Source organism: Capricornis sumatraensis, chromosome 15, assembly GCF_032405125.1.
Source record: "Capricornis sumatraensis isolate serow.1 chromosome 15, serow.2, whole genome shotgun sequence".
Classification (NCBI taxonomy): Eukaryota; Metazoa; Chordata; class Mammalia; order Artiodactyla; family Bovidae; genus Capricornis; species Capricornis sumatraensis.
In genome coordinates this window covers 68,279,667-68,292,447 of record NC_091083.1, presented here as the reverse complement: position 1 = coordinate 68,292,447, position 12,781 = coordinate 68,279,667, and the positions used below count along the sequence as shown (strand labels likewise).

The window sequence follows — 12,781 nt, the reverse complement described above, 5'->3', positions numbered from 1 at the left end:
AAGGAATGATGAGAGTTAAAAATCACCATTTGGTAGACATCAGAGTAAAAATATTTATCAGGCAAGAAGCAGAAGTGGATATTAGGGTGAACTCCTGATAAAGAAACACATAGATATTTGAGTATATGTAAATAAAGATATTTACATATATTCAAGGTATCCTCTCACAAGAAACTTAGTAACTATAAAGGGAAAAATAACAGCCTTACAGTAGAGAAACCTGGTGGGCAGTACCCTTAGCCAAGTGACCAAAGTTAACTTCACCAATAAATGGGACAGATACCATGCGGCTCCTGTTAGAATGCACTTGAAAAGGATATATCACTTGCATGGTGTTGCTGCTAAAAGGGAATAACCTAAATCTAATTATCTGGATACATCAAAAAAACTCCCAAATTTAACGACATCATATTCTTCAGAAATGTCAAGGTCATGAAAAACAAAACACTGACAAAAAATGTTTCAGATGAAAGGAAACTAATGAAACATGACAATTAAATCCAGTGTGACATCCTGAGTTGGATCCTGATCCCCTCAAAAAAAAGTTTCCTCCATGTTTGCTATGAAGAACATTATCAGAACTGATGAAGTCTGAATAAGGTCCTGCCTTTGATAATTAAATTATGGTCATGTAATTAAACATTCTAGTTATCAGGAAATAGACACTGAAAAATTTAGGGGTAACGGTCTGCAACTTACTTGCGAATAATTCAGAAAAAAATAGTTTTTAAAGAATAGAATAATGAAGCAAACATAGAAAACTGCTAACAAACAGGGAATCTGGTTGAAGGTATACAAGAAATTCTACTATTTTTGCAACTTTTTACGTCTTCCAATGTTTCAAAATAAAAACGTCTTTTAAAAGAAAAAATTTATGCAGGAAAAATACTTGGAGGTCACAGAATAGCTAAGTGGGAGGAAAGCAACCCTGGCAAGGCTATCCACACTTGGCCCTCACAAGAGAAACTGAGCATTTATTCCACAAGATGGCAGAGCTGCCCCAAAGGCCAGAGCTGCGTATGGAGCAGCTAATGCAGGGCTTCTGCTCTAGACTAGATGGTGTTGCCTTCCCAGCCTCCTTCACACTGATCTTGACTCCATCCAGTTAGAAATTACAAGACTGGCACCAGCTCAGGACAGCAACCTCTAAACAGTGACTAACACAGCAGCACCCTGGCCTCTGGGGGCCTCGCGGGATGCTTCTGAGAATGATCCCGCCCTCCTTCCTGCTGACTTACATAATACATTCCTGGTGAATGAGTTCTCAACAACCAGCAATCTTTTCATCCTGTGCTCACCACTAAGCCCATGTTCCAAAAGAAAAACCAGGAACATCATTCAGTTTCCAGATCAACACTTCCAGCCTCTCAAATTAAAGAATTTCCAAGGCGCCACCCTGTCTGGAGTACTGACATCACGTGTGCCACACACAGTGCTCTTCAAAGCTGGCCTACTAAGCTGCTTACTTGAGTCTACACACTGCTTTAACACTTGCCCTCGAGGGCAGTGCGAGCTCCATGTTACAACCTCTCTAAAGGCAGGATGTGTGTTCACTTCACCTGGTTTAAACAGCACCCAGCATCTCATCAGACGGCATTCAGTACTCAGAAGATAGGAGGTGGAGTGACCCAGTCATTGGGAAACGTGTTATTCTAACTCTGGCTGAGTTACCCCTTCTTGCCACATACTAGGTTCTTTTATAAAACAGGGAGAATTAACAGTGAAAAATTAACAAGAACTTAGATGTCTTTCACAGTGGGAAATTAAATAAATTATGGAAAATCATCTAAAGAAATAAATTATATATAATCATGAAACAGCTATGAACTGACACGGAAAAATGCTGTATAAAAATGATAAGCCATTAACTAATACAAGAATATGATTCTACCACTCTGTTTTTAAAAAGTGACATGGGTACATGTGTGTTTGTATATGCAGAGAACCACGTGTTGAAGAACGGAAAAGCATATACCAAACTGTTCCATGGTTCTTTCAAGAGGGGGAAGAGTAATGGAGGACTTTTCACTTAGTTTTACTTTTACTTAGTTTTAATTTTCCCTAGTATATTTGGCTTTGAAATTTATAGGAGGGAAACAAACAGCAAAATGACTCTTTATATATTAATAATAATCTTTAAATAGGGGTCCTTTACTGTCTTTATGCCAGAGTAGTTGTGAAAACTCATTAAGAAGTTGTACTTACAAAATTAGTATACCTTAGTGTTCTCACTGTGAAAAATTACATGTAAATTTTAACATCAACACTAAATAAAACCTTTAATTGCTGTCTCCTTATGACTCAAAAATGATGACCATACTTGCTTGGAGGACAAGGACTATGGCTGGACAGAGGCAGCAGGAAGGAGAGGAACTGAGGAAAGATGAAACTGGAGCGACAGCAGGCAGCAGCCAGGCCAGGGTAAGGACCTAAGGCCCTCACTCAGGACCAAAACCAACAGTTCAGGAAACGTGCATGTTAGGCAATGGCACCCCACTCCAGTACTCTTGCCTGGAAAATCCCATGGATGGAGGAGCCTGGTGGGCTGCAGTCCATGGGGTCGCTGAGAGTCGGACATGACTGAACGACTTCACTTTCACTTGTCACTTTCATGCATTGGAGAAGGAAATGGCAACCCACTCCAGTCTTCTTGCCTGGAGAATCCCAGGGATGGGGGAGCCTGGCGGGCTGCCGTCTATGGGGTCGTACAGAGTCGGACATGACTGAAGCGACTTAGCAGCAGTACTTTTCTAGATTTCTTTTCAACTTTATGAACATAAAAAAGCAAGTTACCAAAAAAGAATATGCTGTATAAAGACAAGATTACCTCCATTAATGAGGTAAAAAGTACCAATGAAATCCCTAGTGGAGTTCGAATAAGGTCCAGATTTTGATAATTGTGGTAACATAAGAGAATGCTGTCTTTTTTTGTTTTTAAGGAAATATACATCAAAATATTCAAGGGTAAATATTGTCAAACAATTAATAGGAAAAAAAAAAACAACTTTAAAATACCTTAAGGCCACAGAACAGCTAAGTAGGAGGAATGCAACCTTACCAACAGAGAGATTCAACTGACAGCTCTCTCCATCCTGCAAACGAAGCATTTCAATAGATTCACAAACAAGAAAGCAACTCAAAGCAACTATCTGTTTGGTACCAACTTACCTGCTCAGCCTTAGCCCACTTCAGGAAGCCTTCAATTAAGTCAGAAAGCACACCTAATAGTCTCAGAAAAGACCCTATGATAATACTATTGATGCTGTTCTGTCTTCATCTCCAAATGCCTAATTGCTACTCATCCTTCAAAGCCCTGTCAAGTTCCATATTCTTCTACCCCTACCCTCAAACTATTAACCTAAACATCACCTGTCTCTAGATGTCAGGTGCAAAGAGCACTTAATGTACCCTAAAACCAAGAGCGCCCCATTGATAGCTAGCAGAGCTCCCAGGCATACAGTAACATGTATAGTATTCACTCCCAAGCATACAGAATTTGTTCTCAGGCAATAGGACTCAAACAAGAGAATCCTGAGTTCAACTTCCATGTGACAGGCACACATTATCACTGGCAGTCTTCGCTTCTTAAAGTTTTAAGTATTTCTCATGACACCACCTTACTTTCTCTCTTATAATACAATCTCATTCATGCCTCAGGACAGAAAGACCTACAAGGGCAATGACCAGATGTCTCATTCATTTCTCTAACCCCAAAAGAACAATCAATTCTCAGCCAGTACTCCACCAGGACATGTCTGATGACAGATCACAGACACTCCCAACTTCCCAAACTACAATGCCTCTAAGTCTATGACTCTCTTACTCAAGAAAACAGAGAACACAGGTGCCTGAAATCTAACAATTATAAGCACTACACTAAACCAGAACAAGTTAATTTAAAAATAAATCATTTACAAAAACTACTATAGGCATTACTCTGAAACTAACCTGGTTAATTTGCAAGTAAATCATCTGTAAACTTTTAATAGTTCAGTGACAAGTAACTTCCCATTCATTTTATAAATGATAACATATCAGTGGAACACTAGACCATGTAGCAATGTCCGATTTCTAACAGGTACTCAGTTTAAAAAAAAAAAAAAAGAAAAAATTAGGTGAATAAGCCTGCACTTTTATTTAGTTTTCTCTCTTGTTTATGGTTCATTTAGAATATTCACAAATGACACAGCTTAGAATAGAGTCTGGCGCTTAGTAGGCACTTGCTAAATATTCATTGACTAAAATGAATGAATGGGTTTCCCTGGAGGTTCAGTGGTAAAGAATCCATCTGTCAAAGCAGGAGACGCAGGTTCAATCCCTGGGTCAGGAATAGCCTCTGGAGAAGGAAATGGCAACCCACTCCAGTATACTTCCTGGGGAAATCCCACGGACAGAGGAGCCTGGCAGGCTACCATACATAGGGTCACAAAGAGGTGGACATGACTTTACAATTGAGCATGCATGTAAAATTAATGAATGGACTACAGTCCATTTTCAAACAGCCCTGGTTATCTGTGAATGACCAAATAGGCTGGGCTGAGGTTTAGAGAATAACATAACTTCTCAGGGCATATATTCTAATTTCTGAATAAATTCCTATTCAAGTAGAACAATTTCAACTGCATTCCCCTCTTGACATTTAAGCCATAAAAGCAAATAGCTTAGAGCTTATTCCAAAAGAAAAAAGTAACGGTATCCATGCTGCATTTACTCCTCCTAGCTCAAGCTCCAGGTAATCACACCACTAACTCTACTACACACTCTCTTGCAAACAGGCAAGTACTTCAGTTAGTTGCCATGGTTTCAAAATTATTCCCTAGAAAATCCTCCATGCAACCTCAAGAAACAAAACAACATGAAATCTTCCCACCATCTTTTCCAAGACTTCCCTGTCCCACCTTCATTTTACCTTATTTCTATCTTCGCCACAAACCTGAGATGTGGCTAAATTAACTGACATGAGACAGAAACTGCATGTGTGTGCAAACTTTAAAACAAGCACTGGGATTTAGCCTCTAACCTCATCTCCTCACTCATCTCCTCTGCACAGCATATTTCCTAGTGGTGAAGAACAATTCATTGCCAAGTGATGTCTAACATTAACATCACCCTTAAGACAACATAATGAAGAGCTTAGTCTGCTGAGCTAAGGGACGTGGCTGTGATAGAGAGTTCTCCATGCCAAAAGAGACTTCTAAATTCTGAGATTAAATTTCCACCAAATTTGCACATCAAGTCTAATAATCCCTCCCAAAGGAGAAAAAGTCGGCTGAGGAGAGAAGCCCTGCCATTGAGAAGAGGCTCAGCAAGAAAGGAGAGGATCCTTGGTACCCACAAGCCCGAGGCACAACACTCTGCACCAGCGGAACAGAAGACCAAAGGCATGAGCCAGAAGTGACCCTTGAATACTTTCAGTTTACTATTTTCAAAGAACTGCTCTGCCACTGCATTTATGCCAACTACATAGAATCTGATCAACAACAAAAACCTGCCCCTCCAACCTAAATTGAAATTATCCACATAAAAGTATAAATTCTGTACACATACAGTCATCATGGTATAAAAGTCTTATAAAAACAAAACTATTTAAATGTCATTAATTTTAACATTGTAAAATTTTCTATTTATAATTTAAATTACTCTTTTTTTTGTTTTTTGCTGCACTGAGCACCTTGCAGGATCTTAGTTCCTGGAACAGGGACTGAACCAGGGCCAGGTTGATTGAACACAGTCCAGGTCGTAACCACTGGACCACCAAGGAATTCCCCCAAATTTAAATTACTCTTAGTGTTTGTAAAATTTAAAAGTAATGCCTTTCTTCCAGAAAGGCAAAGAATTTCAAATCTTACATTTATTATTAAATATATAAATTAGATTTACATTTAGTATAACACAAATGAGTATGTAAATGTATAGATTTCATGACAGCTTATATTAAATAAAGTCACAAGTACACAGTGTCAAAATACAAAATCGCTAAATATCCAACTGACTACCTTCTCTCCATTTGAAAGAGCCTAGTAAGAGATGTGCTACACCTCTATTCATACAGTCCCCTCTGCTGGAATACCTAGTCCCCTGTGTTACTCATGGGGTAGTGCTATACATCTGTCAAGATTCAGCTTAAACATCATACCTCCCAGATTAAGGTGGTCTTCAGGCAGGCACCGATCTTCCATCACTGACACTTATTAGCACAGCGTCTGCTACCCAGGGCAACAGGACACTCTAATCAATCTGAGCAAAAAAGATATATGACCAGAGCTTCCACATCCACATGTGCAGTGTCTTCTCACCACGCATGCCCTAACTGCAGGAAGACAGTTTCATTTAATCTCTGCTATTTCCCTGAATCTCTCACTAAAAGCGTGTCTGCACATCCTTCTTCAGGGAACCATGCTCAACCCAAATATCTCCACAAGTGTCTTCATTCTTCCTCTGGGCCCATACACACCCAAGAAGTTCTGCTTTGGGAACTCCACAGCCTATCTTCTCCACACACATGAAGGAAGAAGGTTACAGACCACCCAGGTTTACCAAAGGAACACTTCCCGGGTCCCAAACCATATCATCAATAGACCCTCAAAACATTTGATTCCATAACTTGTTTCTGGCTAAATTCTCTAACAAGGCCATGTCTTCCTCTCTCAGGCTGCCATAGTTCACAATATAGCACAGTCCAGAAGAGGGATATCCTACAAGCCCCCTTTGGCCTTCACGGATATTTAGAAAACACCAGAATTTACTCACACTAATTCCCTCATCCACTGCTTTACCTCTTTCAATTAATGCTAAGTCAAATTTTAAAAAATAAACAACTTTTTAAAGATGAACACTGGGGACTTCACTGGTGGTCCAGTGGTAAAGAATCTGGCAGCCAATGCAGGGTACATGGGTCCAATCCCCGGTCCAGGAAGATCCCACATGCCGCAGCGCCTGATGCCCAAGCGCCTTAGGGCCTGTGCTCTGCAACAAGAGGAGCCACCACAGTGAGAAGCCTGAGCACAGCAACTCTGCTCACCCACAGTAGAGAATGTCCATGTGCAGCAATGAAAACCCAGCACAGTCAAAAATGAATAAATAAAAAATTTTTTAAAAGATGAACGTTGATCAAGAATCTTAGAATGGGGTTAGGGGTGAGGGGGAGATTTAAGAGCGAGGAGACATATGTATACCTATAGCTGATTCATGCAGATATATGGCAGAAACCAACACAACATTGTAAAGCAGTTATTCTCTAATGAATATGATCATAACTATATTTTTTAAGTACCAAGGAAAAAAGAATGTAGATTTTTTTTAAATTTCATTATTATAAAATACAATGATTAAAAGTAAAACACAAGTGATAGACCAAGAGAAAATACAGTACAATATATACAAAAGACAAAGGATCCGTATCAATAACATACAAAGGAAACTTGGCAAACCAATAATAAAAAACAAATAATCCTACAGGAAGTGGACAAAGACTATTTAAAGACAATTCACAAAAAATAGACTAAAATATTCAATAAAACATGAAAAACTGTTCAATCTCATTTTAAAACATACAACTTAAAAAGTAAACCTTGTTTCCAAATTAACCTACATTAAAGAAAATTCAAAAGATGAGTAGTATCCACAGATAGCAAGACTGTAGGGAAAACACGTACCACACTCTGTACTGTACCACACTCTTGATCATAATATAAAGCAGAATGATGGTCTTTTTATGAAGGATGATTTGTCATTGGAATTTAAAACACGCATTCTGTTGAATCTAGCAATCATACTTATAAAAATGTATCCTACAGGACTCTTCATAAGTGTTCAAGGATTACTATATTAATGCTTGAAATACTTTGCTATTGCTTAGTAATAACCTAAATATCCATCAAAAGGAACCATTTATCAGAAACATAACATGAAATTATGATTTTTTTTGCACTACCAATAACATCCAAATAGCTATTAATGCAACACAATCATGGTACTTCTCTTTCTGTGTAGTCATGGATATGTGCAACTACCTAAACTGTGTGTCTCAACATGAGGTAGAGTTTTCTCTGTCAGTAATGGCAGAAGACCTCCCACGGAAACAACCTTCTTGATTACAACCATTATAAACTCTGGGGAAAAAATATAAAAGAAAAAAATATCTAAAGGCACTGAAGAGCAACAAAGAGAGACAGAAACACGAGTCAGACATTTGAAATAAACTTTTCATGTAAAGGTGGGCTCCAGTAAGAAGCACTGCATAGCTAAAACCCTTGAGTCTTATTGGCTGAAGAAACAGAAGACAAAGTTCAGTGCAATGACAACAGCTAGAAAGTGAGGAGTAAAATCTTAGCAAGAAGACAGCCACAAAAGGGTGGCCTCATTTGATACATTTAAATTCTGTCTGATCTCTGACTTATCTCCAAACCTATAGAATTCCAAGAAGACCAACTAAAGCTCAAAGACTGAACAGAAGTTTCAGATTCTGCCCATTGCAGGAGAAAAGAAAACATAAAACAGAAGCATACTGCAACAATTCAATAAAGATTTTTATTAATAAAAAAAAAGGTCTACATCAAGAAACTGGAGTTTTGAGTTCAAATAAATTTCCCTTTAAAACAAAGAAATCATTATTCTTCAGAGGAACATAACATAATCCAAACTACAACCTATCACTCACAATGCAAAGGCTATAATCCAATACATTAGAGATATAAAGAAATGGGAAAGTGTCACCTAGAGTGAAGTCAGTCAATGGTGATTAACTTCAGGATAATCTAGATGTTGTTAGATAGGTATTTTTAAAAAGCTATTGAAACTATGCTTATGATGAGTAAACAGACTGAAAATCTCAGCAGAGAATATAGGGGAATAAAAGGAATATTACAGAACTAAAAAGTACTAGAAATAAAAAAATTCACTGGATGGGCTTAAAAGCAGAGTGGAGCTGAGAAAAGCATTTGAAAATATATTGAAAATTTTTCAGTCTAAAAATGAAGGGGGAAAACTGAACAAAAACATAAAAATCCACAGAGTTACAGTGACCTGTGGGGTAGTTTCTAAAAGTCTCACATAAATTTGATGAAATAAGTCAGTTTTCAAATTCAAGCTCAGTAAATTTCAAGCAAGTTATATATAACACTAAAACAAATTTTAACATGTCATAGTCAACTGCTAAAAATCAAAGATAAAGAAGAAAATCTTGAAAGCAGCCAGAAAGAAAACAACACATTACAGTCTGGGAAAACAACAGTATGAATGATCACTAACTTCCATTCAGAAACAATAGAAGACCATGAATAACATTTTTAAAGTTATTATAAAGAAGTGATACTTTAAAGTATTTTTTTAAAGTATTTAAAGAAAGAAAAACTGTAAACCCACAATTCTATATCCAGTGAAAATATCCTTTAAGAATGAAAGTTAAATAAAGTCATGTTCAAATAAACAGAAACCTAGACAATGTGTCACCAGGAAACCTGCTCTAGAGAAAAAAAACAAAAAACACAAAAGGAAAATTTAACATGAAAAGAAATCTTCAAGAAGAAATAAAGAAGAGAGGTTCAAGAGGGAGGGGACATGCATATACCTATGGCTGATTCATGTTGATATACAGCAGAAACAAATACAATATTTTAAAGCAATTATCCTCCAGTTAAAAATAAATAAATTAAAAAACAAAAGAGATGAATACTGGATATGGTAAATACATGTGTAAATCACTATCTCTTTTATCTTCTTTAAAATACATGAGCAAAAATTATAATACTATACTGTCAACTTTATAGCATAAGTAGATTCAATTCATGTGATAACTAGAGCATAAAAAGGGGGTGTTAATGGATTATACAACATTTTATATAAGATGGTTCAATATTAACTATAAGTAAACTGTGAAAAGTACATATATACATTGTAATACCTAGAGTAACCTCTAAAACAAATGCTAAGAAGTATAGCTTAAAGCTAATAGATGAATTAAAATTGGATTTTAAAAATTCAATTAACCTGAAAAAATAGGAAAGAAGGAAAAGAACAAAACACAGGATCAACACACAACAAAAAGCAAAATGGCAGACCTCAATGCAATCGTATCACTAATTTCATTTAATGTAACTAAACAATGCAGTTAAAATCCAAACCCAACTATCTATAAAAGGCAGTTTGAACTTAAAGGCATAGTTATATTGAAAGAAAAGAGACAGAAATAGATAGACCATGTATATAGAAAGCAAAAGAAAGGTGGAGTACCTGTTCTAATATCAGAAAAAGGATACAAGAATAAGTCAATTTTCATATTCAAGCTCAGTGACTCTCAAGCAGGTTAAACACAAAACTAAAACAAATTTAAGCACATCATAGTGTGACAGTCCGGAGAAGGCAATGGCTCCCCACTCCAGTACTCCTGCCTGGGAAATCCCATGGACGGAGGAGCCTGGAAGGCTGCAGTCCATGGGGTCGCTGAGAGTCGGACACAACTGAGCGACTTCACTTTCCCTTTTCACTTTCATGCACTGGAGAAGGAAATGGCAACCCACTCCAGTCTTCTTGCCTGGAGAATCCCAGGGACAGTGGAGCCTGGTGGGCTGCCGTCTATAGGGTCGCACAGAGTCGGACACAACTGAAGTGACTTAGCAGCAGCAGTGTGACAGTCAAGAAAAAGACTACCACCAAAGATACAGTGATATTTCACATTACAAAGAGGGCAATTCATGGTCAGGAATTCATGGGGCTTTCACTGCCGGGGCCCAGGTTCAATTCCTGGTCAGGGAACATTCCACAAGCCTTACAGCCAAAACAAAACACAAAGCGGGTCAATTCATTAGGAGGACATAGCAATTAAAAATATGCACGCAAATAAAAACAAAACTTCCAAATTCATGGATCAAGACTGATAGAATTAAAGGGAGAAAAAGATAAATCCACAATCACCCATCTCTTAGTAACCGGTAGAAACAGATACACAGACAGAAAAAACAAAACTAAACCAGTGGCAATGTATCGAAAAAACACCATCAACCACCCTGACCTAACTCACAGATTTACAACCATGGCAGAACACACAAGTTTTTCAAACGCATACAGAATATTCATCAAGACAGATCATATGCTGAACCAGAAAAAGCAGCACAGCAAATGTATAAAGACTGGGGTAATTCCCTGGCAGTCCAGTGGTTAAGATTCCGTGCTTTCACTGCAGAGGGTGTGGGTTTGATCCTCGGTAGGGGAACTAAAAGCTCCCATGCCCCCGTGGCATGGCCAAAAATAAAAACAAATAAAGATTGAAATCCTATAGAGTATGTTCTTTGCCCATCATGGAATTATATCAGAAATCAGCTAACAACAAGGTATCTATAAAAAAAACCTAACACTTGGAAATGAAACATATTTCTAAGTGACACACAGTCAACAAATAAATCATAGATATTCTGAACTGAATGAAAATGAATATACAACATATCAAAATTTGTAGGATGCAGCTAAAGCAGTGCTTAGTAGGATATTTTATAACTTTAAATGCTCATATTAGAAAAAAGGATCTAATCAATGGCCTATATTTCTAGAAACATTTAAAGAAAGAAAACAAGATCAAAATAGAAATCAATGACATTTTTCTTAAATAGAGAAAACTAAAGCAAAAGGTTAGTTCTTTGAAATGATTTACAAAACTGATAAATCCTCAGTAAATCAAGAAAAGAGAGGAAATACAAATTAGCAATATCAGACAAGCATGTAGCATTTTTTAAGTATATAGCTTCAAAATAAGAAATTGTTATTTATAAAGGGTGAAAAAAACATTAGGAAAGTTCATTTTTTTAGTTCACAATCAAAGCAGAAGCAAAAGCATATTTTATAAGTGGATTATGTTAACTCTAAATATGAACCTGCCACAGTAGAAATCTCTTGTAATTCAGCAAGGGGAGAAGCCGGTTCTGTTTTCATAGTGTTTTCTCCCATTGACTTGCAGTTCAACTCCAAGCCTGCAGGCCCCAATCCATCCCCAGTGGAGTGGCAAGTTATTGTGGATGAGACCTGGCCAGCTTCCAAAGGAGATTTCAACTGACCTAGAAGAAAAAGAGAAAGATTGGGGAACATATACATGTAGTTAGTCTGAGAACCAAAAGTCCCACAAAAGACTAATAAACTCAGGGTCTTTTTAGAGGAAGCCATTCACTTCACAGCATACAAGAATATATTCACAGGTTCCAGCACACATAGTCAGGGTTGTAAGCATATCAAAGAAAAAGGCTAATAAGAAGCTAAAGTGAAGGGAGGATCTACTGGAAATATTAACAAAAAGGCAGAGGCACTAGAGTAAGATGGCATCAGAAAGACAGAAGAACAAGGCTCTTTAGCACTGTACCTCCAACCCAACATTCACATACACAAGCAAAATCAATCACAAATGCACACAGAAGTTTGTCTGTGAATCCTCAGTGAAAAATAATATGAGAAACACTGCAGCCAAATCAATATCTTGATTTCAAGACAATCTAAAACTTGTGTAAGGCAGTACACAATGACTGATTCAATGACTGATTCAGACAGGTTCTCACCAGACAAGCAGCAGATGGGCAAGACCATTCTAGAACAGACTCTGACTCACCTTCTTCTGATTCCTTGGTATTGGATGAAGTGTTTTGCAAAGGATCAGTATTAACCGTATCAACCAAATCTGATACAACCAAGTCAGGATCTAGAATTTCGTGGGTCCCATTAGTGGACAGCCTGGAAGACCGTCTCCTTGATAAGTCTTTGTCAGTGTTTTCCGAGTAGTTTTTTGACTTTTCCTGGGCTATAA

The 12,781-nt window shown here is 37.5% G+C and overlaps 1 protein-coding gene across 1 annotated transcript in view; it reads right to left on the bottom strand.

Annotated features, from left to right (window-relative positions):
- PHF20 (PHD finger protein 20) overlaps positions 1-12,781 on the bottom strand; it is a 135,221-nt gene that overhangs the window by 56,408 nt on the left and 66,032 nt on the right. Inside the window, exons 8-9 of the mRNA XM_068986907.1 lie at positions 12,587-12,775; positions 11,865-12,044 (exon numbers count right to left, since the gene is read on the bottom strand). Of these exons, the coding sequence (XP_068843008.1) occupies positions 11,865-12,044; positions 12,587-12,775 (369 nt within the window). The remainder of the gene's footprint in view (positions 1-11,864; positions 12,045-12,586; positions 12,776-12,781) is intronic.